Source organism: Panicum hallii, chromosome 7 (assembly GCF_002211085.1).
Source record: "Panicum hallii strain FIL2 chromosome 7, PHallii_v3.1, whole genome shotgun sequence".
NCBI lineage: Eukaryota > Viridiplantae > Streptophyta > Magnoliopsida > Poales > Poaceae > Panicum > Panicum hallii.
Window position 1 is genome coordinate 47,678,496 of NC_038048.1, and position 22,372 is coordinate 47,700,867.

A 22,372-nucleotide genomic window follows, 5' to 3' on the forward strand; every position below is an offset into this window, starting at 1 on the left:
TGCACATGCAACTGATACCCTGCTTGGATCTCTTGCTTGATCTGTTGGCACAATGCAACCCCGAGACATACGTACGGCATGTCTCAGTTTTGACCGATAAATTACGACTGTTACAACCTTAACCCTAACCGCTTTTTAGTAGTAGAGATATAACGGTGCTAGTAGCAACGATAAAATGGAAGGCCAAAGGCACGATGACCTCAATGTAGAACATGACCGTGGCCCTGGCGGACCAGACGTCCTTCCCGGCGATCGCCGCTACTGCCAGACTACCACTACTGCCACTAATCCGCCTCACTTTAAACAAGAACTCAAGCCATCCAAGGTAACCCATGGCATCTCAATCGGCGAAGATCTCATCGTGCTGTTGGCTGGTTCTTGAAGGTGGACTTGTTCATCTCCAACCACACGCATGGTTCAAAAGACGACCACCAGTGTCGGGCTCGCCGCAATAATGAAGACACATAATATACTGCGCACACAAATCCCTGCAGCAACAAACAAAGCTAGCGATCCATAACAGAAAAAACAACGGCAACATTAGACATCCTGCATATGGCTACCTGGCTTGGGTGGACACGGTAAATGTATGAACTTCGTTTATTCATAATTTAACGACAAAGTAGTACAAGTCCAGGGAAAAGCAGAAGGCAATCACAGCTCGCGACATCGTTCTCAACTCAATTGTAATGGTTGAACACAATCAAAGACACCACAATAAATAGTTGCTGGCGATCTACTGCCTCAAGCTTTGCAAAATATATTGTGCATACAGATCCCTGCAATCAAATCAAGAAATATGTGTTACTGAAAGTTACAAAGCATTTTCATACTCGACAAGCAAAAAAAAAATGCACTTTTGTAACAGCAGCTAAGATTTAATGTCCAACTGAGCTTACATGGAGTACTGAATGGCATCTCGAGCGGTGGTTGCAGGCAAGAATGCATCAACAGCAACCTCTTTGTTCTCATTTTTCTTGTCTGAAAGATACTGCTAAGGAAGCTTGTACCTATGAATGTGACCGTGCAAAATATACTAAAGCATGCAGTAAGAAAGCAGTAGATGAATTATACAGGATACAATCTTCAAAGAAGCGCTTGATCTCTTGCAGGCGGTGAGGAGACAGCTCACTGATGTCATTGTAGTGACGGTATTCAGGATCATCAGCACAGACAGCAATTATCTTGTCATCCTTTTCACCCTGACAACACCCAACAGATATCCATATTTATAGAAACAAAAAACTTGAAAAGTTATTCATTTTCCATTTACCTCAAATAGAATGTAACATGAAATACCTGGTCAATCATAGGCATAAGGCCAATTGCTCTTGCCCGGAGGAATGAACCAGGAATAACAGGCTCCTGTAAGAGATAAGATACACAATCATAACGTCTTAATTTTGCATGCCATAATCTATGTAACTTTTCCATGCTTGGCACAATAATAATATAAAAAGAATAATAGTCATCACAGGATCATGGCGCTCCTTATATGGTATCATACAATTCAGTTACAAATAACTAGAAATGACACGATTAAAAGAGCAGCTGAGCAGTCTGAGAATATGAAAACCAGAGGACAAACAAACTTTTTGTCCTTAGAAAGAGGACATGGTAATACCAAACACTGTACATTCCTCCCAAATGTCTCCACATGAGTGCATGACACGGAACAAGTGGAAAAGGAAGATTAACTAACCTGCATCAGGACCAAAACATCCATCGGGTCGTTGTCTTCACAAAGTGTCCTCGGAATGAAACCGTAATTGTGAGGGTATACAACTGATGAGTACAGGACTCGATCAACCTGTCAGGTTGTAGCACAAAGGTAAATTATAATATGATGTCAGGAAAAATGCAAAATAAACTCTCACATTTCATAAGTGGAAGACTTAATAAGCCTGACAAATTATTTGTAGCACAGTAATAAAAGTTCAAATTTACGGTGGATCCGTGGATGCTTGTCATTCATTGCCCAAGTACAAGAAGTAGAAATTAAGCCATACACCTCTTGAGAAAGAAAGTGATGATTAAAATGCAAACAACTTCGAGAACAGAAAATATACCTTTATGAGTCCAGTTTTCTTGTCAAGCTCATATTTAACTTTGCTTCCCTTTGTGATCTCAACGACCTGCATGGTGATGTATAGATGTCTAGTCATTCTCTGGAACTAAATAGCATTGTTAAACATCGTAATCATAACAACACGAAGCATTTTTTTTACCAGCAATCAAATTATTGTCAAACAGATTCGTGTACACTATGTGGGAGCATCAAATGTTGGCAATGCAAAAATGTGCAATTAAACAATTAAACAAGGGCTTGGGGTGATGTTAGAGGAAACACTCCTTTTTGTAGGCTAGAAACCCAATATTGCCTCTTCCAAGAGGGGGGCAAATTCCTTAGCTGACTTTGGGCCTAGCTATTGATGGGAATTTTACCGGAATGTCACTTCTAGGTGCAAACAAGGGTTGGGGTGATGTTAGATGAACCATTCCTCCATTTTTTGAAGGCTAGAAATCCAATATTGCCTCGTCCGAGAGGGGGACAAATTCCTTAGGTGACTCTGGGCCTAGCTATTGATGCGAGCAAGGCATGAGTGGTCAGAAAGCACTACAAAACAGCACTATAGCAGCACAAACCGTCCTCCCCTTCCCTCTCTCACAGGTTCCTGAAATTTCAACTACCCACAACAGCAAGCATCTAACTTGTCAAGCATTTAGAGGGCAATGATGATACTTACAACATTGAAGACAGCAGGAGCCCCAGGACCTGCATAACCAAATTCATTTAGCATATGCTTACTTGATGAAGGTGCTGGGAACGCGAACACTAGAAAAGGATAGTTCAGACGCGCACCAATCTCAAGATCATGCCATGGATGAGCAGCTACGGATCTCCTGGACAAAGAAGAGAGGATCCTTTCATTGAGCTTAGGGGCTCGCTTCGGCTGCTCAGCAGCAGCAGTCTTGTCCTCCTCACTCATCCTGCATCGGAGAGGAGCCACAAATCAAAAAATCTATTCAATCAATATCCATATCTGCTTCGACTGAGAAACATATAGCAAACCATTTCCACCGATTTAAACGAGAAGTGACGAAATCAAACCCCGGGAATTGCTATAATGAATACCAAGATCCCATCAGCAGTCACCAAATCACTAAAAGGTCTAGGCAGGCAAAAATCTACGGTTGATCGAACAGCTAGTAACGCAGTGGGATCTTATAAAAAAACAGAGCAAAACAGTGGATGGTCGGAGGCCGATCTGGTCGCGGTCGCGGGCAGCACTGCTCTCGAGAGGAGACCAGCGACCGCAAATCATCCAGTGAGTCTAAGAGAATGGAATCCCTAAGAAAATACTCCGTGGACAAATGCTTCCTTCCCCGAGGCAACTGTGCCCCAAGACTCAATAATTTTTGTAAAGAAAAAATCGAAGCTAGTGGGTAAAATCATGGTCAAATCCGAATGCAAACACCATAGTTAGGGCTTGGGTGTTCGATTTGGAGCAGAAGGACGGGAAGGGGAGGAAAGGGGCGGGCATACCCCTGTCCGATGCTCGTCTCGTCGCCCGACGAAGAACTGGCGGGCGGCGCCACTCGCCAGGTCGTCGCCGCAAGGAATTAGGAAAGGAAGGGAGCCTACCGCCGAGAACGAGAGGGCCGAGGCGTGTTTGTTGTTTTGGCCCTCTGAGCTTTGCTGAGGCCCACCCATATCTTCATGCCTGTTGGACCGGCTTCTTTTTTATTCTCCCGATTCCTCCATCTCCATCTCAGTACAACTGACAACGGTGATCTTACGATCAAAAAAAAAGGACAACGCTGATCTTTTCTTGTAAAAGAAATCTAGACCATCCTTTTGATTAATTAAGAAGAAATAAATATTTAAAGTCGCACTAATGGGAAATCAAAATTGGAAGATTCCTTAATTTGCTTTCTTTCTGAACAATGCAATGGATCGAATTAAGGTGAACAGAATTAAAGATGGCACCGGCATTTAGTTACGTTGTTAGCTAGCCGGATGGGAGGAGGAGTAGTTTATTTATTAAATTACATACATTCCCTTTCATTTGCATGCAACGACCCCAAGGCTACTTCCAGTTGCCCCGCCTCTCTCGCTCTCGCTCTCCCCCTCCCTCTCTCTCTCTCGGCCCTAACCAACCGAACCCCGGTGCTCTCCCCTTCCTTCCAATAATTAATTCTCTCCCTCACCTCGCTCTCCGATCCATCCCGGCGGCGGTGGCGGCGGGCCATGGCCGGCTCTGGTGATTTGCTTCCCGTGGTGGGGATGGTGTCGTTTCAGGTGGTCTTCGCTGGCCTCAACATCTTCTACAAGCTGGCAGTTAGCGACGGCATGGATCTGAGAGTGCTGGTAGCCTACCGCTACATGTTTGCCTCTGCCTTCATCGCGCCGCTCGCATATTTCATTGAGAGGTGGATCGGTGATCTCCTCGCTTGCTACTTTCTCTCCTCGTTAGTTACACAGACTAGCCATGCATGCCTCCGTCCTTCTTTTCTGCATCTTATTAATCTCACAGCCTCTTATTGACCCCTCTTTTTCGTGGGGCAAAACGAGCAAACAGTTTCAGGAGACTTGTTAATTAGTGACTAGGCAGGCTGATATTTGTTGAGCTCAGGCTGTTTTACTTTCTGTCTTAGAACACATGCATCCGTAAGTTCCTTGCTTGCTTGTACACACTAGCTAACTACACATGCGCACGCAAGACTCAGCTCGCACTGCTCATGTATGCAGGCACCGATGGCCTGATGCTTTTTTTTTCCTTTTGTAATTCTAATATATGAATAATATTTTTCAGGAAGAACCGAACAGAGCTGACGCGGAGAGTGCTGGTGCTGTCTTTTATGTGCGGCCTCACCGGGTAATTATTAATAATCTTTTGGCTTACTACTACTATACTATGTAGTAGTAATAATAATAATAATAATACTGCAGTAGTAAGTAATAATACCATGCATGCATCCATGGCCACTTGGTCGTCGGGTGCTGCGCTGCAAACTGCGATGCAACCACCCGTAGATTGTTTGTTTGGTGGCAGTTGGGCCCAGATCAGATATCTTCCGTTGCACACAGCACAGACAATGCAATCAGCGGGAGATTGGGGCATGCAATGCAGTGATAGATGGACACGCCAAATTAACTTAAAATAAATGCAGGGGCTCGGTGGCGCAGAACCTGTACATCGCCGGCATGAAGCTGACGAGCGCGACGTTCGCCACCGCCACCACCAACCTCCTCCCGGCCGTGACCTTCATCCTGGCCCTCCTCTTCCGCTACGAGAGGCTGGCCATCCGCAGCCTGTCGGGGCAGGCCAAGGTCGCCGGCACCTTCCTTGGCATCGGAGGGGCGATGCTGCTCACCTTCTACAAGGGCGTGGACATCACGCCCTGGCACAGCCACGTGAACCTGGTGGCGGCCCATCAGCAGCAGACGCCGGCGGCCACCAACTACGCCATGGGTTCGCTGCTGTGCACGCTCAGCTGCTTCTTCTACGCGCTGTGGCTCATCATCCAGGCCAAGCTCGGGAGGGAGTACCCCTTCCCCTACTCCAGCACGGCGCTCATGTGCTTGATGACGACGCTGCAGTCCTCCGCCTTCGCGCTGTGCTTCGACAGGGACGTCGCGCAGTGGCGCCTCCGCTTCGACGTCAGGCTCCTCTCCGCCGTCTACTCGGGCGTCCTCGCCTCGGGCGTCATGCTGGTGGTGCTCTTCTGGTGCGTGGAGCGGCGCGGCCCTCTCTTCGCCTCTGTCTTCAACCCGCTCATGCTGCTGGTGGTGGCCGTGCTCAGCTCGCTAATCCTCGGCGAGAGGCTGCACCTCGGCACGGCGCTCGGCGCGGTGCTCATCGTCGCGGGGCTCTACACCGTGCTCTGGGGCAAGGGACGCGAGGCCAAGGTCGCCACCGAGGCCGACGCCAAGGTCGGCGACCTGCTGCCCACAATAACCAGCCGCAGCTTTGACGCGCCAGCAGCAGCAAACTCATCAGCAACCCGATGATCGATCTCGGTGATCATCGGAGGACGACATGCATACATCATGTATTATCGTCATCATCTTCCTTCCTAGCTTGATGACCTAGTACTTGATCCTCTAGTATAGTATACTTTATATATACTCCTATATATCTCCTTGCTGTACTGGTGATGCTGCTCAGAGGAAAAAATCGCCTAGACTAGAGGTGGGTTACCACGATCAGCTACCTAATCAATGCAAAAGGTTGCAACACATAGACACTTCAGTTTCAGCTCTCTGTCTTTAATTTGTCAGTTTTTCAGTTGGCAGACACCACCAGTATCCATGCTAGCACAGTCAGCAAAACGCTGTGCCGGAACGACGACAAGTCAATTTGATGGTTCGGCCCAGACCCAACTTTCCGGGCCTAGGATTGTCGGGCCGGGCTTCGGATTCCCCCCCCCCGGCCATGGGCCGTAGGGTAGTAGTATGCGGGAATTTTTTTAAAAAAAAGGTTAAAAAAAATTTTAAATTCGAAAAAGGGGTGCTGATTTGGAAAATTTCTAAAAATGGGTACTTCCCGCCCATCCAACGGGCGGGAGGCGTGGGGCCGGAGGTTCCCGCCCATCCAACGGGCGGGAGGGGCCTGTTCGCAAATAAGAAAAAAAATTTATTCGCGAAGAGGGACCTCCCGCCCAACCAACGGGCGGGAGGTCCCTTTTCGCGAATAAGAAACTTTTCTTATTCGCGAACAGGCCCCTCCCGCGGCGGCAAATGCATCCCGCCCGCCCAACGGGCGGGATGTGCCCTTTTCTTATTTTTTATTCGAATTTATATTTTATAAACTATTTAAAATTCATATTTTTTCAAATACAAAATTTTTATTCACCATACTCTCGTGTAAATCAAAGTTGTGTAAATTATACGAAATTAGTCATGTAAATCAAAGTTGATCGAAATGATAATTATAAAGGACTTACAGCTCGAACTGGCGGCAGTACCGCTGGACGCTGCGTGCGATGCTGCAGAGGTCGATGGGCCAGCTGTGTATACGTGGGCGGACGCATGAGATGAACTGGAGGCCCCCTCATCATCTCTGCTGCAACACGCCAGTGCACGCTCGCGTCAAATTACCATGAATCCGATGAAAGCTCTCTTTGTACTGTGCCTCCGTTACACGTACTCCACGGTCAAACAACGTGATCTGAGATGCAAATGCAGCTTCGACCTCCGTGCGTGGATCAAATCGATCTGCATGAGTAATGAGAAGCAGAGTAATATTGTTATTGATTTTTTTAAAAAAATTTATATGTATACAAAAGAGTATGGCAAATAATTCTTGTATTTGAAAAAAATATGAATTTTAAATAGTTTATAAAATATAAATTCGACCAAAAATAAGAAAAAGAGCACATCCCGCCCGTTGGGCGGGCGGGATGCCTTTGCCGCTGCGGGAGGGGCCTGTTCGCGAATAAGAAAAGTTTCTTATTCGCGAAAAGGAACCTCCCGCCCGTTGGTTGGGCGGGAGGTCCCTCTTCGCGAATAAATTTTTTTCTTATTTGCGAACAGGCCCCTCCCGCCCGTTGGATGGGCGGGAACCTCCGGCCCCACGCCTCCCGCCCGTTGGATGGGCGGGAAGTACCCATTTTTAGAAATTTTCCAAATCGGCACCCCTTTTTCGAATTTAAAATTTTTTTTAACCCTTTTTTAAAAAAAATTCTAGTATGCGGCGCGCCAAACCTATTTGGCTTACTTGGCTTCCAGATCCTTTAAGATTCGTGCACGAGCTAGAGACTGTCTGCTCCTCTTCCTCCTCAGCTCCGTCGTGCGCTGCCACTGCCTCCGTTGCTGCGCCGCGCGCTGCGCTGCCCGTCTCCCCCGCCGCCTTTTGCTTCCCCCAAGCGCACCGCTGTCGCCTGCTGCTGCTCCCCGTCGCGCGCCGCCGCCGTCGCAGGAGAAGAGGAGAAGGAAGAATCTATTTTTTAAAAAATGTTGATTTAGATTTTTAAAAAATATTAAATTTATTTTTTTGAAATGTTGAAAAAAAAGGTCGCGAAAAATGTTGATGCCAGTATTTATTTTTAAAATATTGATTTGTATTTCTGGAAAATGTTGAATCTGCTATTTTCAAATGTTGATTTATATTTCCGAGAATTTTGAATCTAATCTTTTAAAATGTTGGATTTAGATCTCTAATTTGGGTCTAATCTCTAAATTTAGACCTAATAGACTTTAAAGCTGTATTGCTCGAGCAGCTTCCACAAGCTGCATACGAGCCCCCTATGCGGCGCGCGAGTCTTGACCCGGGTTTAGCGGGAGGGAGCCGTGATGGGGACAAGAGATGGCACGAAACAGAAGATGCTCCCCCACGTGCCCGCTGCAGGCCAGCTTACCACCTGTATTACTGCTTACTGCTCTCGAGTCTGCATGATTGCTTGCTGATTTGCATTTGCATTTGTCCTGTCCCATATGCGATGCGATGAATAAACCAATGCTAATTTCACTCGGATTAGATTAGATTCTGGTCACTCCTCGTGACATGATGAGGCATGAGGAGGCTTGGATTCATTTTTACTCCATTTGCTGTTCAGAGCAGGCAAGCAGACCAAAATCTTGTCCTGATGGTGAGATCTCATCTCACCCCACCACCACCAGGGTCCAGACTTGTTCGCCGGCAGCCAAACTACCACCACGCCCGTACCCACACCCGCCTCACCTGACCAGACCATTCTCTCCTTGCTTCCTCCCCTGCATTTGCAGCGTCGCACAGCGAGATCGATGGATCTGCACTACGGCGGCCGGGTCGGGGAGGCGGTGGCCGTCGGCGAGGCGGCCTACATTGCCGGCGCCGGCGCCGGGTCGGGCGTGGTGGACGTGGTCACCCGCGAGTCGGCGGCACAGGCGCTCGGCACCGTGGTGCAGCTCCACTTCGACAAGACGGTCGAGAAGAAGCGCGCCGCCGACGCCCAGAAGCAGGAGCTCTGGCGCCTCTTCCTCGCCTTCTTCCTCTTCCTCGCGCTCGTCCTCTCCGCCGTCGCCGGCTCCCCGCCCGCGCGCCTCCAGTGCCGCCACCTCTGGGCGCCCGCCGGGCTGCTCTCGCTCGCGCATCTCGCCTTCTACGCCGCCGTCGCGCACCACCTCCGCTGCCTCAACGGCTTCCGCTACCAGCGCCGATGCCACAAGCTCACCCTCGCGCTGGCAGCCGACAGGCTCAGGATGCTCAAGTCCGGCGGGGAGCTCGTGCCCGCCGCCGACGTCGAGGTGCCCTACCAGGAGCCGCCCGAGAGCTACCTGGCAAAGTTCAAGCGCAGCTGGGCCATCCACTTCGCCTTCCTCATCGCCACCTTCGCCTTCTCCGTCGCCGCATCCGTCGCCATCCTCTGCTTCTAGATGCTGCTCTTTCTGTTTAGTTACCCTAGTGGTTTAATTTAGCTGCCGTCAGCTCGGATCTCCATGAGGTGACTGACAACCCCTTGAGATTATCACTTCACTGCCGCCTGTATCGTACTGCCGTGTATGTAGTGGGCAGGAGCTGGACTAGCCGTGCCGTTGTTAAGATAATTCCATGTACCATTCTCGATTAGTAAGATGATGCTGTTCAGTGTACACTTCACTGCGTTGCGTTCGCAAATTGCAAGGCGGCAGCAGCAGCAGCAGCAGTCGATGTGACAAGTTTCGAGGCATGTATATCCTTCTCATTCTTTCCTGTAGATTTTGCTTTTGGGCTTCCCTTGGAGTAAAACCGCCAGAAGGTGATGGTGTCAATAATGTCAGGGTGCAAAGCAACTCCAGGCCACACCGACCACTGAATCGCTGATGATGGCGGCCACATCGAGCAGCCTCGCTTTCTCCCGGCCTAATCATCACAAACACTGAAGAACTGAACATCAGAATACCAGATGTAGCAGCCACCAGTTTCAGAAGCAAAACACGCAGGATGGACAACGGTGCTGCAGCTACCAATCCCATTCCCATATGAAGATCGTCTGACAAGTTGCATTTATTCCCTCTTTCTGAATAACTGAATTGATAAAACAAATGAAGGAATCAAATGTTGTTACGTTTGACACTAGTGTACAACAGTGGCTCCATCCTTCCATGTCGGAACTTGCCTCTTGGCACAAATGTGTGCATCTCAAATTAAAACTGAAACAAAGCAACAGCCTGCGCTTTGCAAAATTGATAATACAAGTTGCAGCATTCGTCATGTGTTTAATAGCAGGGGGCACTAAGCAACCTTCAGGACGCTGCAGAGTGAATTGTACGCATTCACGCAGAGCTTAAACTTCTCCTCGGCCACAGCCTGCGCACACAAGGTAAACATATGGCATACCCTTGTTATTATCTGTGCCTTTCCATATTTATTTGCCAACAGACAACGAATGCACACAATGACTACATCCAACTTCTGCTGTTAAATTCCAGAAAAAACTGATCTGGACACACACCTGCGAAGACCCCAGGTGCCTGTCAGGGTGCCACCGCAGAGCAGATGCCCGGAAACTGCACGCCACAAGGGTAATTCAGGTGAACCCTAGTGTGGGGGTGCATCTTATATACATACAAAACCGCAATAACAGCAAAACAAGCAACAATTTGAAGAACCATAACAACAGGACAACTTACGCAGTTTTCACATCTTCTAAAGTTAGTGGACCCCAGGGTGGTAATCCAAGGATGACCCTGTGGGCATGTGAACCAACACTGATTCTTTCCCTGCTGTCCTCGCTTTCATCTTCGCTGTCACTTGGAATTCTCTCTCTGTGTGATTCACCACCACTCCATCTAAATCTGAAGGATCTGTCTCTGAAGCGAAAATCCTCCCATGATACATGGGACCAGGTAAAACCATGATGTGTGCCAAAGATGGCTTCAAAGATTTCGTCTGGGTGCACATAATGGTCTTCATGGAAGAAGTTGCAGAACCTAGCCTTGTCCTTTTTACCTGCAAAAGAGAAGTGCTTGCTAAGTACAACCTCTTATGGTCCAGTACCCAACAACAAGAAGAAGTGAGTCGCAGACCGTTCAAAGAAAAAAGAAGTGAGTTACAGGGACAAAAGGACAAATCCGCGGTATACAATCATTATCTTAGGGATGGAAACATGCTGTTGCTAGTAAACGGTATCATAAGTTACCATATCAACATGAAACAGAGAATGTACTTGCATATGACTAGTTATCAGTGCCACTGCAGCGTTGCGCAGTATATTGTTGCATCATTTCCGTGTTAATAGATCACAAGCCAATATGCGTATAAAAGCAGAGAAAAAGATGTGGAAGCTACAAAAGTAACATGCAGATCATTCAAGACTCATAACTGTGCTAAACATTAGTAAATAATTCAGAAATGACAAAAAAAACTCATGAATAATTCCAAGGAAGTAAAATGTCAGGACTAAAATATGCATCCGCTTTGTTGAATAACCTACTCTTTCTGTGATTGTGTACTCCTTGTTGAGCCTTCGACGACCAGTGACTCTGAGGTCCTTTCCTGAAGGTTTTGAACCGTGGGATTTCATGAGAATTAGCAAAGCTTCCTGTGCTTCCATCCTGGAGGGAACACAAGTAAATTACAGATTTCAGATGTCATAAATGATGATGATTTTTCCTTCTTTTGCCAACTTATTTCCTTACGTGCACACAACTATTGCCTTAATGAGCTATTTGTTGGAAATAATCTTGTCATAAGAAATGTGTAGATGCATCTACCTGCATCTACGGGCATAAGTTGTCAAAGTCAAAAGGAAATTGACTTGTTCCTTGAGCTAATGCTTAGCTAGCATTAGGTAGTAAAGTTGGATTTGACAACTTGAAGTTTCTAGGTTTTCTAGGTTGTACTTTGGTTATCTTTGGGTGGGTTAGCCTTAAAGAGATCAAAGTCAAATAGGATAGGTTATGTAGTTGTCAATGAGTTGTAAAGTGAGTATGCTAGCTAGTGATTAGCTAGAGATGAGTTGTGCTCTTGTTTGTATGACGGTTTGTAAGTCCTATAAAAGGACATGTACCCCTCATGTGTTGAGCATGAGTGATAGAGCATATAGTGCTTGATTGTGAAGATCAAGCTAGAGTGTGGTAGTGCTTGGTTGTGAAGATCAAGCAAGTTGTTCTAGGCTGTGACAATCTAGTGTGTTGCATGGTGTAAGCTTGTAGTGTGAGACTACAAGATCAATATAGTTTTTGAGTGACCTCTCATTTTCTTGTGTGTGTTCAAGATAGTTAAGAAGTAAAGAAGGAATTGAGTGATTTGATTCTGACAAATTAGCGGGACAGAGCGGTTCTGCCCAACACTATTTGAAGAGAGAAAACAGTCACTCAAACCCCAAAAAAGAAACAGTTCAATTGACAAAAATGAAGTAGAAAAATTCACCTGTAAATGAGGTGAGGACTTTCCATACAGAAGATAATCTTTTAGGGCCTTCTTTCCTTCAGCTCGTTTTTGCCGAACAACATACCTCTCATAATTCTGTTGAGATTTGACAAGTTATTGATCAGAAGAATCCAGTGTTATTCAGTTGTCCAACTAATCGCGATTAGTCATCCTAGTCGGTACTGAGGCGACTAGGTAAAACCCCGATTAGTCGGACTTATCGCCCGATTAATCGCAACTAATCGGCCGATCAGGACCTTATCGGTGCCATGGCGACTAGGTTCGATTAGACGATTGTATAACATTGGAAGAATCACCTAAATGCATAAGATAAATATATGGATATCACTGACGACATAAGCAATAAGCTGTTTCCGCAATTACCATAAGATTATAATTTTGTTTTAGTCAATTAAAAAATGTCCATGCTACAGTGCCATAAAATAAAAGGCGCGATGTAGTGCTGTATACAACTAAGGGCCAGTTTGGCAGAGCTCTCAGAGCTGATTCTCTGTTGAATCCAGCAAGAGCTCTGCCAAACAGTTTTTCAGAGAGAAGTGATTCTCTGCTGATTCTGTGGAGTGATTCTCTGAAATGAACTAAGAGGCTGGGAGCTGAAAAAAGTAGCTTCTCCTGATTCTGTGAAGTGATTCTCCATCCTGATTTTAAAAGTTTATGCTAGAGAATCAAAGAGAATCACCTTCAGCCACAGAATCACTTCTATCAGAGAATCAGTTCCCACAGAGAATCAGGATCATTTGGAGCTCTACCAAACTGGCCCTAAATCTACCAAGATCAATGCTCCAGTTTCGCTCACATTTTTTTTGACAACATCATATTGTGACAGCTATACAAGCTCATTATGTGTAAAACCTGTGGTAGAAAAGGAAAATTTTCCCTTTATAGGAACTGGAGTCGCACCACCCCCACCCTCCCATTTCCCATGTACATAGAAACTGGTGGTCATGTTCACATCAAACACAACAAGAAAGGACTATCAAGATACTAAACTCTCCAGCTACAGCATACCGAAGCATGTGGAATTCAATAGATCAATATTCCACAAGTATGCCAGCTAACCATAAATCTAACTATATGTTCCAGTATATTGTGTGAGCATAGAGTAATCCTAAGGCCAAGGTCTAGTTGATAAAATACTACATTTAATCCCATTCCTTATAGCCCACCGTCCTTTAGTTATCGAGCATTGGTACTGTAAATGCTAGTAATTTTCTTACATAAGACATCAAGTTATATGCTTAAACTGCTATATTGTGGTCCAGCTGTTAAGATGACAGATTGCAGAGGGTTCAAAGCTGATAAATCTCAACAGAGGAAGGCGTCAAAACATACCCTGGATGCCTTTCGTGCTCCTTTTTCGCTCTGCATAGTATTTTGGCATCAGGAAATTCATGTCAGCTTGTAGACTATTTGTGCAGAATGAAAAAAAGGAGAAAAAGTTTAGTTAGCTAATGATATGCAACATCCTATCAAAGACTAACAGGGGGAAATATCTATGAAGGAATGCATCATGGTATAGAAAAAGTGTCATAAAGTGGTATGTATCATCCTAGCAATTTTAATTAGTTAATGATATGTGGCCATCCTAAGTTATTTCACAGAGTCCCAGCAGTGGGTAACAGCGAATGAGATCACGATGATAACAAGTTGAATGTGTAAAGTGAAGGAAGATATGTAAAGAGCGGAGGTTCACAGTTGAATAGTTGATATACATAGTAAAAGCAACTAACCATGATCAATCATGACGCAGGTAGTTGGTGATTTGGAATCTGGCCACTTGAGATGCTGAGTTATGTTTGCAAGCATCTTGTGCAGATGCTTGGTTTGGAAATCCAAACTACTTTGTCTGGCGGAATAAGCATATGTGAGCAACAGTTGTATGTACCAGTTTTCAACTAGTTGCTGCTTTGGCGCACATTTGGCACATGATGAGTGAAGAAACCCCAATTCATAACAATCAACCGTGCTCTATGGCATCCTTATCTTTTCGTAATTAAGTAACTATATGAGGATTCTGGAGCAAGAGAGAAAATGGCGAGAAATGAAAGTAAGAAGGACGGACCTTGGGACAGTCCCATTTGTTCTTCCACTTGGCGAAGGAGGCGGGCGTGGAGTGGAAGGACGAGGGGGCGCCGGCGCCGGCGAGGCGCGTGGGGTCGCAGAGGTGATTCCTTAGGACAGGCAGGGTCTTCATCGTCCGTGGGGCGGCGGCCTGCATGGTCCGCCCGTCTGTGGCGCCCGGCCACCCCCGGCGGCCGAGCGAATCTCTCTATGCTGATTTCCCCTGGCCTGACCTCACCTCGCCTTGCCCACACGCAGAAGCAATCGGAGACGGAGGAGGAGGATGAGGAATAGGATCTCTTGTCCTCTCAATAAAGGTGGTGTCTTTCTCTTGTCGCCGGCAGCGCCAGAGATAGTGCGTAGGCGGTCTCCATGGAGAGGAAATTTTTAGGCAGCGCGCATCGCGGGAGTCCACATCTTTTCCCTTGTCTGTCGCCGGGCGGCGGCGCCGCTCTTGGTTGTCCCTCCTGGCCTTGTCTGCCTGCGTCTGGTACGGGGAGGGGGAGAGGGACGGACGGACGACGGAGGGGAATCTCCGCAACCGACGAGACGACTGTGCTGGTGGAATCGATCGAGCAGACTATGGTTGGGCTGGGTTGGATTGAGGCCCGTGTCCGACTCATCCAGGTGCGATCGTTTTCTACCCTCTAAACTTCAGAACCCGTCACATCAAAAAGAATTTTATTATTTAGAAGTATTAAATAAAGTCTAATTACAAATCTTTTTCAGGGTACTAATTCGCGAGATAAATTTAATGAGCCTAATTAATCCATAATTTGCTACAGTGATGCTACAGTAATCATCCGCTAATCATGGTCTAATATAACTCATTAGATTCGTCTCGTGAATTAGCTCTAGAGTTCTGCAATTAGTTTTATAATTAAACTTTATTTAATATTTTTAAATGATAAAATTCTATTTGATATGATGGTTCTAAACTTTATAGATCCTAGTAATCGAATACACCGTGAGACCCATATAGATTCTGTGACGGCGCGAAGGCCCAGACGCATCATTACTCTACCTTTAGGCCCAGCAGCATATAGACGCATGATCTGCCTTTACCACGCATGGCACATAGACGCTGTCAGTGCACGTACTATGCCGCCCAGGTTGTGCTAGCAGCAGATTAAAAAGCAAAAGCATGTGCCTAATTGGTTCATGGATCGGAAATAAAGAAAGAAAGAATCTAAGGTGGAGTGGATGACGGCCATGGAATCGAACAAGTGCTGCTGGCTGCCGCTGCATCGATCTCTTGTCCACCATGTTGGAAATATTTTTCTGTTTGTTGTGATCTTCACTGTTAAGGAAAGCGATCTAAACACGAATAGAAAACCTAGCCCCACGGTGCCTATATGTTGGAATATTTAGGCCTAGTCTATGTAAATCCAAATAGTTCCTATAAAATTTTAAAGGTCCATTGGTGCATAGGTGCATGGCAACAGGTTAGTCCCACCTTGCTAGTGGAGTTGGAGAGAACTTAACTTAAATAGTTGGATGCTCTCCATGCTCTCGCCTCGCCAGGCCGGGCTCGGGTTTCCGTCGAAGGGCGCGGGCGCGCAACGTGAGCGTGAATGGTCCGCCAAAATTCGGGTAAGGGCGCGCAACGTGCGCGTGAAAGGTCTCGAAATCGGCTGAAAGCCGATTGTTCTCCGGCGGCCCTAGCAGTCCGGCTATTTCGGAACCTCATCCTCAGCGATCCTGCACTGGGAGAGGTCGAATAAGCTTTTTGGAAAGCGCTATGCTCGAACGCTTCCACATCGTCGTCCTCTACGTCCTCGTCACCACGGCTCGTCTACCTCCTCGTCAGTGGGGCGCGACTCGGCGTCGTCAAGTGCACGGAGGTGTTGATCGTCGTCGTCGTCATATTTTATCTTAAATTACATTATGAGCATGTTTAGATGTATTCGTTTTCTGTACGCAATTATTGTCATGGTCATGATTTATCTTCGGATTAATTTAAAATTGAAACTTCTATTTTATCCAACACTATATATACTTAAGGTCGTGGCTATCATTATACCCCCAAGAAGCGGAAGGTTTCGTGAAGAAAATAGACCCTAAGAAGAAATTAGCATACAAGATGATCAACGAGGAACTGGCGGAGCATACGCGCCAAGAGGTGATAGATCATTTGAAACCTAAAGTACCAGAGAAGAGCGTGCCAATAGATGCAATGTTGGTAGCAAAGTCGTACAACAGCTTGAGCGACACTGCCAAGAGACGGGTAAAACTACCCTCGAATTTTGGTCGCACGCTGATAAAGGCCCATCAGAAAATGAAGAAATGTGGGAAGACTGTTCCTCAGCTTGGCACACAACAAAAAATCTTTGAGCTACTCCGAGTGCAGACGGATAAAAAGAGAAACATACGTCGAAATTTATGCAAGAAACGGGATTTACCTATGCGCAGGAAGCCGGGCAAGAAGATATTCCAGTACCTCAAGTTGCAGGTCTTCCATATAAGTATGGAAAATCTTTTATCACCGAAGATAAGGAGATCAATCTAGACATGCAGATGCATAGATTCCATAGATGGTACCTGCGAATGTCGAAGGAAAACGACCCGAAGCAATATTTAAAGTTAAGTATTACGACACGATTTCTTCACTGGGGAGGATGACTTCTGGGTGAACTTCGAAGATGTGCATGCAATATACCATCGAGATGCTCTCGACATGTCTCTCATCACCATCTAGATCCTGTAAGTATCAACTAATCTCCAGATTAATACAATTTATTAACCAGCGCAATATTCTTTATGTACTATCTAATTTATATTGTATCGTGTAGTACGGAGCTTCAAAGATGCCGAACTGAAGGATGGTAACATCGGGTGGGCTTCATGAATCCCATGGTTGTCAACGAGGACAATATACGGTTGAGATATCAGGCAACGTGTGTTAACATGTTCAATGCCCTCGATAAGCAAAATTACAAACCCTATATATTTCTACCCTACAACTTCGAGTAAGTCTTGATCGACTCGTAACTCTTTTCTTTTCCTAAATACTTGTTAAGTCGATTTTGCTCGTAATTTCTATGGAGAGTAGCAAACTTACAGTGTTCGACTCGAAAAGGAGATCACAGACGCATCATCGGTTTAACCGGTGAGTGTAGTTGTCCACTGATCAACTGAAAAACCAAGTCTCTGGACAACTGCACCGACGTTAACTCAAACATGTCGTCGGTTTAACCGGTGTATAGAGCTTGAAATACCCTGGAAAAACCAACTCTGGACTAATGCACCGACGTTAAATTCAAACACGTCGGTTTAACCGGTGTATTGACTTGTCCAGACTCTGCTGACTTCGTTTAACCGACGTATAGAAAATTGAGATCGTCGGTTAAACCGGTGTTAAGGATTTTTCTGATTTTGCCTTTTTCTGATTTGAGTCTTGAATGAAATCCAAATATTATTGAGATATGAGTTGAGAACCACTTATTTGAACTTCTAGAAACCTGAGTGACCATTGTGTGCATCCATTTTCAAATGACCATGTCCATGCTCAAGTTACTTAGCCTTAACCCCTCTTAATAGTGCGATCACTACAAAACTATAAAACCTATACTAACCTAAGTGTCCTTCTCAACCTTATGACACTTAGGACTAGAAAGATCCTTAGTCTTGATATATAATTGAGTTGAATGCCGAGATCGCCTTTTTGAATAACGAAAATTTGGGGCCTCTTTTGACATATGACCAAATGAGCGATAATGATCTATTAAGCTGCACAAACTCATTAGTCACAATAATGGTTGTCATTAATCACCGAAACATACCTTGAGGGCCTAGATGCTTACAATCTCCCCCTTTTTGGTGATTGATGACAACACAAACATAAATAACGAGAGAGCGAGAAAGATAAGGCAAGAATAAACACAAGCAAACTCGGAAAGAGAGAACCAAAGAACTCAACGGCTCAAACGAAATCCATAGATATGTCTCAAAACACAGCATACTCAAGCGACAAATGTACATATCCATGACCTAACATCAAATGTGATATAAAACATCAAAGTCCTGATCACTATGAGCTCTCTCTAACTCTACCCTCCCCCTGACACCAACTCCCTCTCCCCCTTTGGCATCAAAGCACATAAAAAAGGCGAGCTACTGATCCGGCTATCGCGGTATGGCGAGAAAATGGTCCGGGTCATCGTCGTCGTAGTCGTCGGACGGTGGATCCTCGATGACGGATGGGAGCTGCTGGTCAGAACTGCCTGCTGGAGCTGAACTAACTGGAGGTGTAGCTGTCGTCGAGGCTCTCGTGCTGGCACTGCCTGGAAGAGGGTCCGTGGAAGTAGTAACCGGCTCAGCAGAAGATGTGTCAATATCTGAAGTAGTAAGTGCTGAAGCTGCCGGCTGTGTCGTCTGCTGAAGTAAGGAACCCTCTCCACCTCCCCCTGAAGGTAGTGGCTGTGGAACGACTGGGAGGGCGACTGTCTGCACTGCTGAAGGAGACTCCTGGAAGAGTGAAGTCACTGGCAGTGGTGAGAAAAATGGACGACCCGCAGACCCAAGTAGTGCGGACATCGAGAACATGGTCTCCGGGGTCGCTGAGGTAGCTGGAGCAGTAGGGGCTGGAGCTGGTGTAACGGCAAGCGGAGGTGCTCCAACACCCTGAAGGCCTGGCTGTCCTGGCTGCTGCGGGGTGAGTCCGGTGTGAGAGTAAAGCTGTGAGATCATCCCGAACATCGCCATCATGCCCTGCTGCATCTGCTGGAACTGAGCGTCTGTCCTCTGAGATACTCTATCAATAAGCCCGACAAAACGCTCCTCGGTCGCAGCCCGCTCTCGGGCGGCCTCTCTCTGTATAGCTGCAAGCTGAGCCTCATGGGCTCTCCTGGCCTCCTCCTGTGCAAGACGGTCCTCTCTCTGCTGAGTCACGAGCTGCTGTAGAAGTGCGGTGAGCTCAGACGGCTGAGACACCTGGGAGTCAGAAACTGTAGCAGCAGCGGCTGACTCTGGGGCTGGCTCTCTGGACCCCCCTGCCTCATGGTCATGACTAGCTGGGGCTGGTGCAGGGAAGTACTCCTCGTCCTCGGAGGAGTCTGACTCAAGGTCGGACCAGTGTATCTCATCCTCTCCTCCGGGAAGCTGTGCCTCGGCGGCTAGCAGTGCCTCGTCCTCCTGTGCCACACGAGCCTGTGCCTCGGGTGACAACTGTGCCATGGCAGCTCTATCGGCCTGTCTGCCTCTCCTCCGGTCCTGTGGTGCTGTCGGACGGTAGACTGGGAACCAGGGAACCTCGTCCTGACGGTAGACTGCACTGACGGGTGACTCAGCTGGCACGATCATAGAACAGATGTAGCTGATCCAGTGAGCATATGGAAACTGTCGCACAACACCCATCCCGTCAGTGATAACATCCTCGATCTCAGCCAAGATAAAGTCAACTATGTCAAACGGCTCGTGAGTGAGGATGTGTAGAAGCAGGAGCTGCTGCAGTCCTGTAAACCCCTCTGGGTAGCCACTCCTCGGTAGCAAAGTCCTCCGGAGTGCCATATGTACTGCGTATGCCTCTGGGGTCAGCAGGCTGGGAACTCTGGCGTAGGAGGCAGGGAACGGCTGGCGGAAACACTGAGAGATCGCCTCGTGAGAAGGTGCAATCCCGCCAATCATGGCTCTGCGCGGTGGATCTGCATCTCCGTAAACCATCTCTTGCAGAGAGACATCGACCAAGTCAACTCCGAGAATCCCTGCTAATGTCGCCCTGGACAGACCAAAGACCTGGCCTCCAAACATAAAGTGTACTGCTCTGCGCTCTGGGGCTATCCAAGCTGTGGCATAGAAAACTCTAACCCAGTCCTCGATGTATCTGTTCCGCTCAATCTGAAGTAACCTGGGCAGGCCCCTGAAGTGAGCGAAGTGCTCTCTGACGTCTGCTCCCCCTGCGGCTGTCCTCAGAGACACCCAGTCAAGTACTCTGTGCGGGAAGATCTTGTGGCCCCGCCTCTGGTAGGTCTCGTAGAAACTGGCCTGAAAAAGTGTCCAGAACCTACGGTCGACTCTGCTGTCACGTGTCACGGGGAACCAGTTCTCCTCCTGAACACTCCACCTGAGCCTCTTGACCTTCGCTGCATTGGCCTTGGTCAAGTTCTGGAGTAGCACACCTGGCTCCAGACGCACAACAGTGTCCATGCGGAACACTGCGCGCTCGGCCGCTAGGGCCTCGGCTCGACGAGCTGCTGCTGCTGCGGACCTGCGAGGCTCCTGTGGCTGGTGACCTCCTCGCGTCCTCGGTCCAGTGCGACGCTCGGTCACTGGCGAAGTGTCTCCTGCTGGGGACGTCTGCCGAGTGCGGCCAGAACGTCGTAGAGTCGGTGACTCCTGTGTGCCCTGCCCCTGTGACTGCTCAGACTGCTCTGCCTCTGTATCTGAATCTGACTCTGCAGCTAAAAGTGACCGATCTGACTCTGCTGCTGCTGCCGCAGTCGTGGCTCTGGTGGCCCTGGCACCTCTGACTCTGCCCGTACCTCGACCTCTGCCCCTGCCCTTGGCTGGTGTATCCCTGATCGCGAACGGGCAAGCACGGCCTGATGCCTGCTCCTCGGCAGCCTTGGCCACCATCTCGGCCCTCTCGGCCTCTCTCGCTGCACGAGTCCGCTTGCGAGCGGGTTCCTCGATCACAATCTCCTTTCCCTTCCTTTTCTCACGACCCATCCCGACAACAGCGAATGACAGGGATGCGGCGCTGCGAGCTAGGGCGTGGATGCGCGATAAGGATTTTGGTGATGGCAATGGTGGAGCGCAGGCGACGGCTGTGGGTGCAGGGCGGCAAAAGGCGGCGGCGGTGGTTGCGCGTGGGCGGCGCAGTGGCGTGCGGGCGGCGCAGAAGGCGGTGGCGGTGGCGCGTTGGCGCGCGGGCGGCGCAGTGGCGCGCGGGCGGCGGCATGGCGCGCGGGTGGCGGCGGCGCGGTGGCGATGTAGAGGGAGCGCAGGCGGCGGCGAGGTGGCGACGGTGGTGGTTGTGCAGAAGGCGCGCGGGTGGTAGAAGGCGGAGAGTCGGAGGACGGTAGCGGCGGTGCGGGGGCAAGAGAGATATATGACAGGTGGACCCCGCGGATTTTCTTATCGTCGGTTGATCCGACGCTTAGGGTTCGAACGCCGGTTGATTGCGTCGGTGTAGTTTACCAGAGACTCCACCAAATCTGCATCTGAACGCCGGTTGAACTGATGCTCCGATAAATGAACTCGCCGGTTGAACGACACAAATGCCGGTTGATTACTGGGTCAGATCTGTGATACGTTCACCGGTTGATCCGATGCTCCGTAATTTGTATACACCGGTTGAATTCCTGGATTGACTGAGCTGAAACTGAAACTTAGTAACGCCGGTTAAACCGATGGGTAGAGATCCATTGAGCGTCGGTTTAACCGGTGAAGCCAAAAACCCTCACTCAGCTCATTTTTCTATGCTAAGTCCAATAAACTTATAAAAATTCAAATAAACTCAAGTTAATGGACTTGCATAGGCGACTTTACCCCTCAAAGCAAATAGGATAGCTTACTGGCTTAGATAATTTTTCTTTTCAAAACAAGGAAAAGCCGCAAGAGAGACAAAACGCCAAATAAAATGTATGAGCCATGTTATAGGAATATTGAAGAAGGAAAGCTTCAAACTCATCATGACATTGCTCACTAGACAATAGCGCACCTTACACTTTACTCTTTTCACTTTTCATGAATTAAGATCTTGTATATGAAACAAGTCTCATTTTCATCAAGTGATCTCCTTTGTGACCCTTACGCATGCAATGATAATGCAAGCTACAACCACATGCGAAAGTAAGGTAAACATGAAGTGCACATCTATATGACAAGAAATGCATAGCAAGAATTTAAATTCTACTTGTCAAGTTTGAGCCCACGGGAAGCTTCTTCATGATGAGCCTTTCTACAAGCCTAGAGAAAAACAAGTGGACCACCACCTCTAGCTACACCCTTGC

At 47.6% G+C, this 22,372-nt stretch overlaps 4 protein-coding genes across 6 annotated transcripts; 2 read left to right on the plus strand and 2 right to left on the minus strand.

The window, feature by feature from the left end:
* Window positions 1-586: 586 nt before the first annotated feature.
* LOC112900070 (soluble inorganic pyrophosphatase) lies at window positions 587-3,701 on the minus strand. Its single transcript, XM_025968798.1, has 9 exons — window positions 3,548-3,701; window positions 2,864-2,991; window positions 2,748-2,776; window positions 2,070-2,135; window positions 1,703-1,810; window positions 1,300-1,365; window positions 1,082-1,202; window positions 900-981; window positions 587-779 (listed from the first exon to the last, which is right to left on the minus strand). Exons 2-9 carry the CDS (start codon window positions 2,988-2,990, stop codon window positions 737-739), a joined length of 642 nt encoding a protein of 213 aa, XP_025824583.1. The 5' UTR covers window position 2,991; window positions 3,548-3,701; the 3' UTR covers window positions 587-736.
* A 551-nt stretch (window positions 3,702-4,252) lies between these two features.
* Window positions 4,253-6,016, plus strand: LOC112900920 (WAT1-related protein At1g68170-like). The gene is made up of 3 exons (XM_025969691.1): window positions 4,253-4,434; window positions 4,818-4,880; window positions 5,176-6,016. The coding sequence occupies exons 1-3, from the start codon at window positions 4,253-4,255 to the stop codon at window positions 6,014-6,016; spliced, it is 1,086 nt and encodes a 361-aa protein (XP_025825476.1).
* A 2,546-nt stretch (window positions 6,017-8,562) lies between these two features.
* LOC112901398 lies at window positions 8,563-9,584 on the plus strand. Its single transcript, XM_025970308.1, has one exon. It carries the CDS (start codon window positions 8,750-8,752, stop codon window positions 9,359-9,361), a length of 612 nt encoding a protein of 203 aa, XP_025826093.1. The 5' UTR covers window positions 8,563-8,749; the 3' UTR covers window positions 9,362-9,584.
* Window positions 9,585-9,922: 338 nt separating this feature from the next.
* LOC112901397 lies at window positions 9,923-14,980 on the minus strand. 3 transcript variants are annotated; one of them, XM_025970304.1, is made up of 7 exons: window positions 14,422-14,980; window positions 13,692-13,721; window positions 12,339-12,434; window positions 11,401-11,521; window positions 10,598-10,916; window positions 10,420-10,474; window positions 9,923-10,274 (listed from the first exon to the last, which is right to left on the minus strand). In XM_025970304.1, exons 1-7 carry the CDS (start codon window positions 14,575-14,577, stop codon window positions 10,200-10,202), a joined length of 852 nt encoding a protein of 283 aa, XP_025826089.1. In that variant the 5' UTR covers window positions 14,578-14,980; the 3' UTR covers window positions 9,923-10,199. The 3 variants fall into 3 exon arrangements, with proteins under 3 accessions (XP_025826089.1, XP_025826091.1, XP_025826092.1); XM_025970306.1 differs by having other exon boundaries at window positions 13,692-13,765; window positions 14,422-14,540; XM_025970307.1 differs by lacking the exon at window positions 14,422-14,980 and adding an exon at window positions 14,090-14,377.
* Window positions 14,981-22,372: the final 7,392 nt, after the last annotated feature.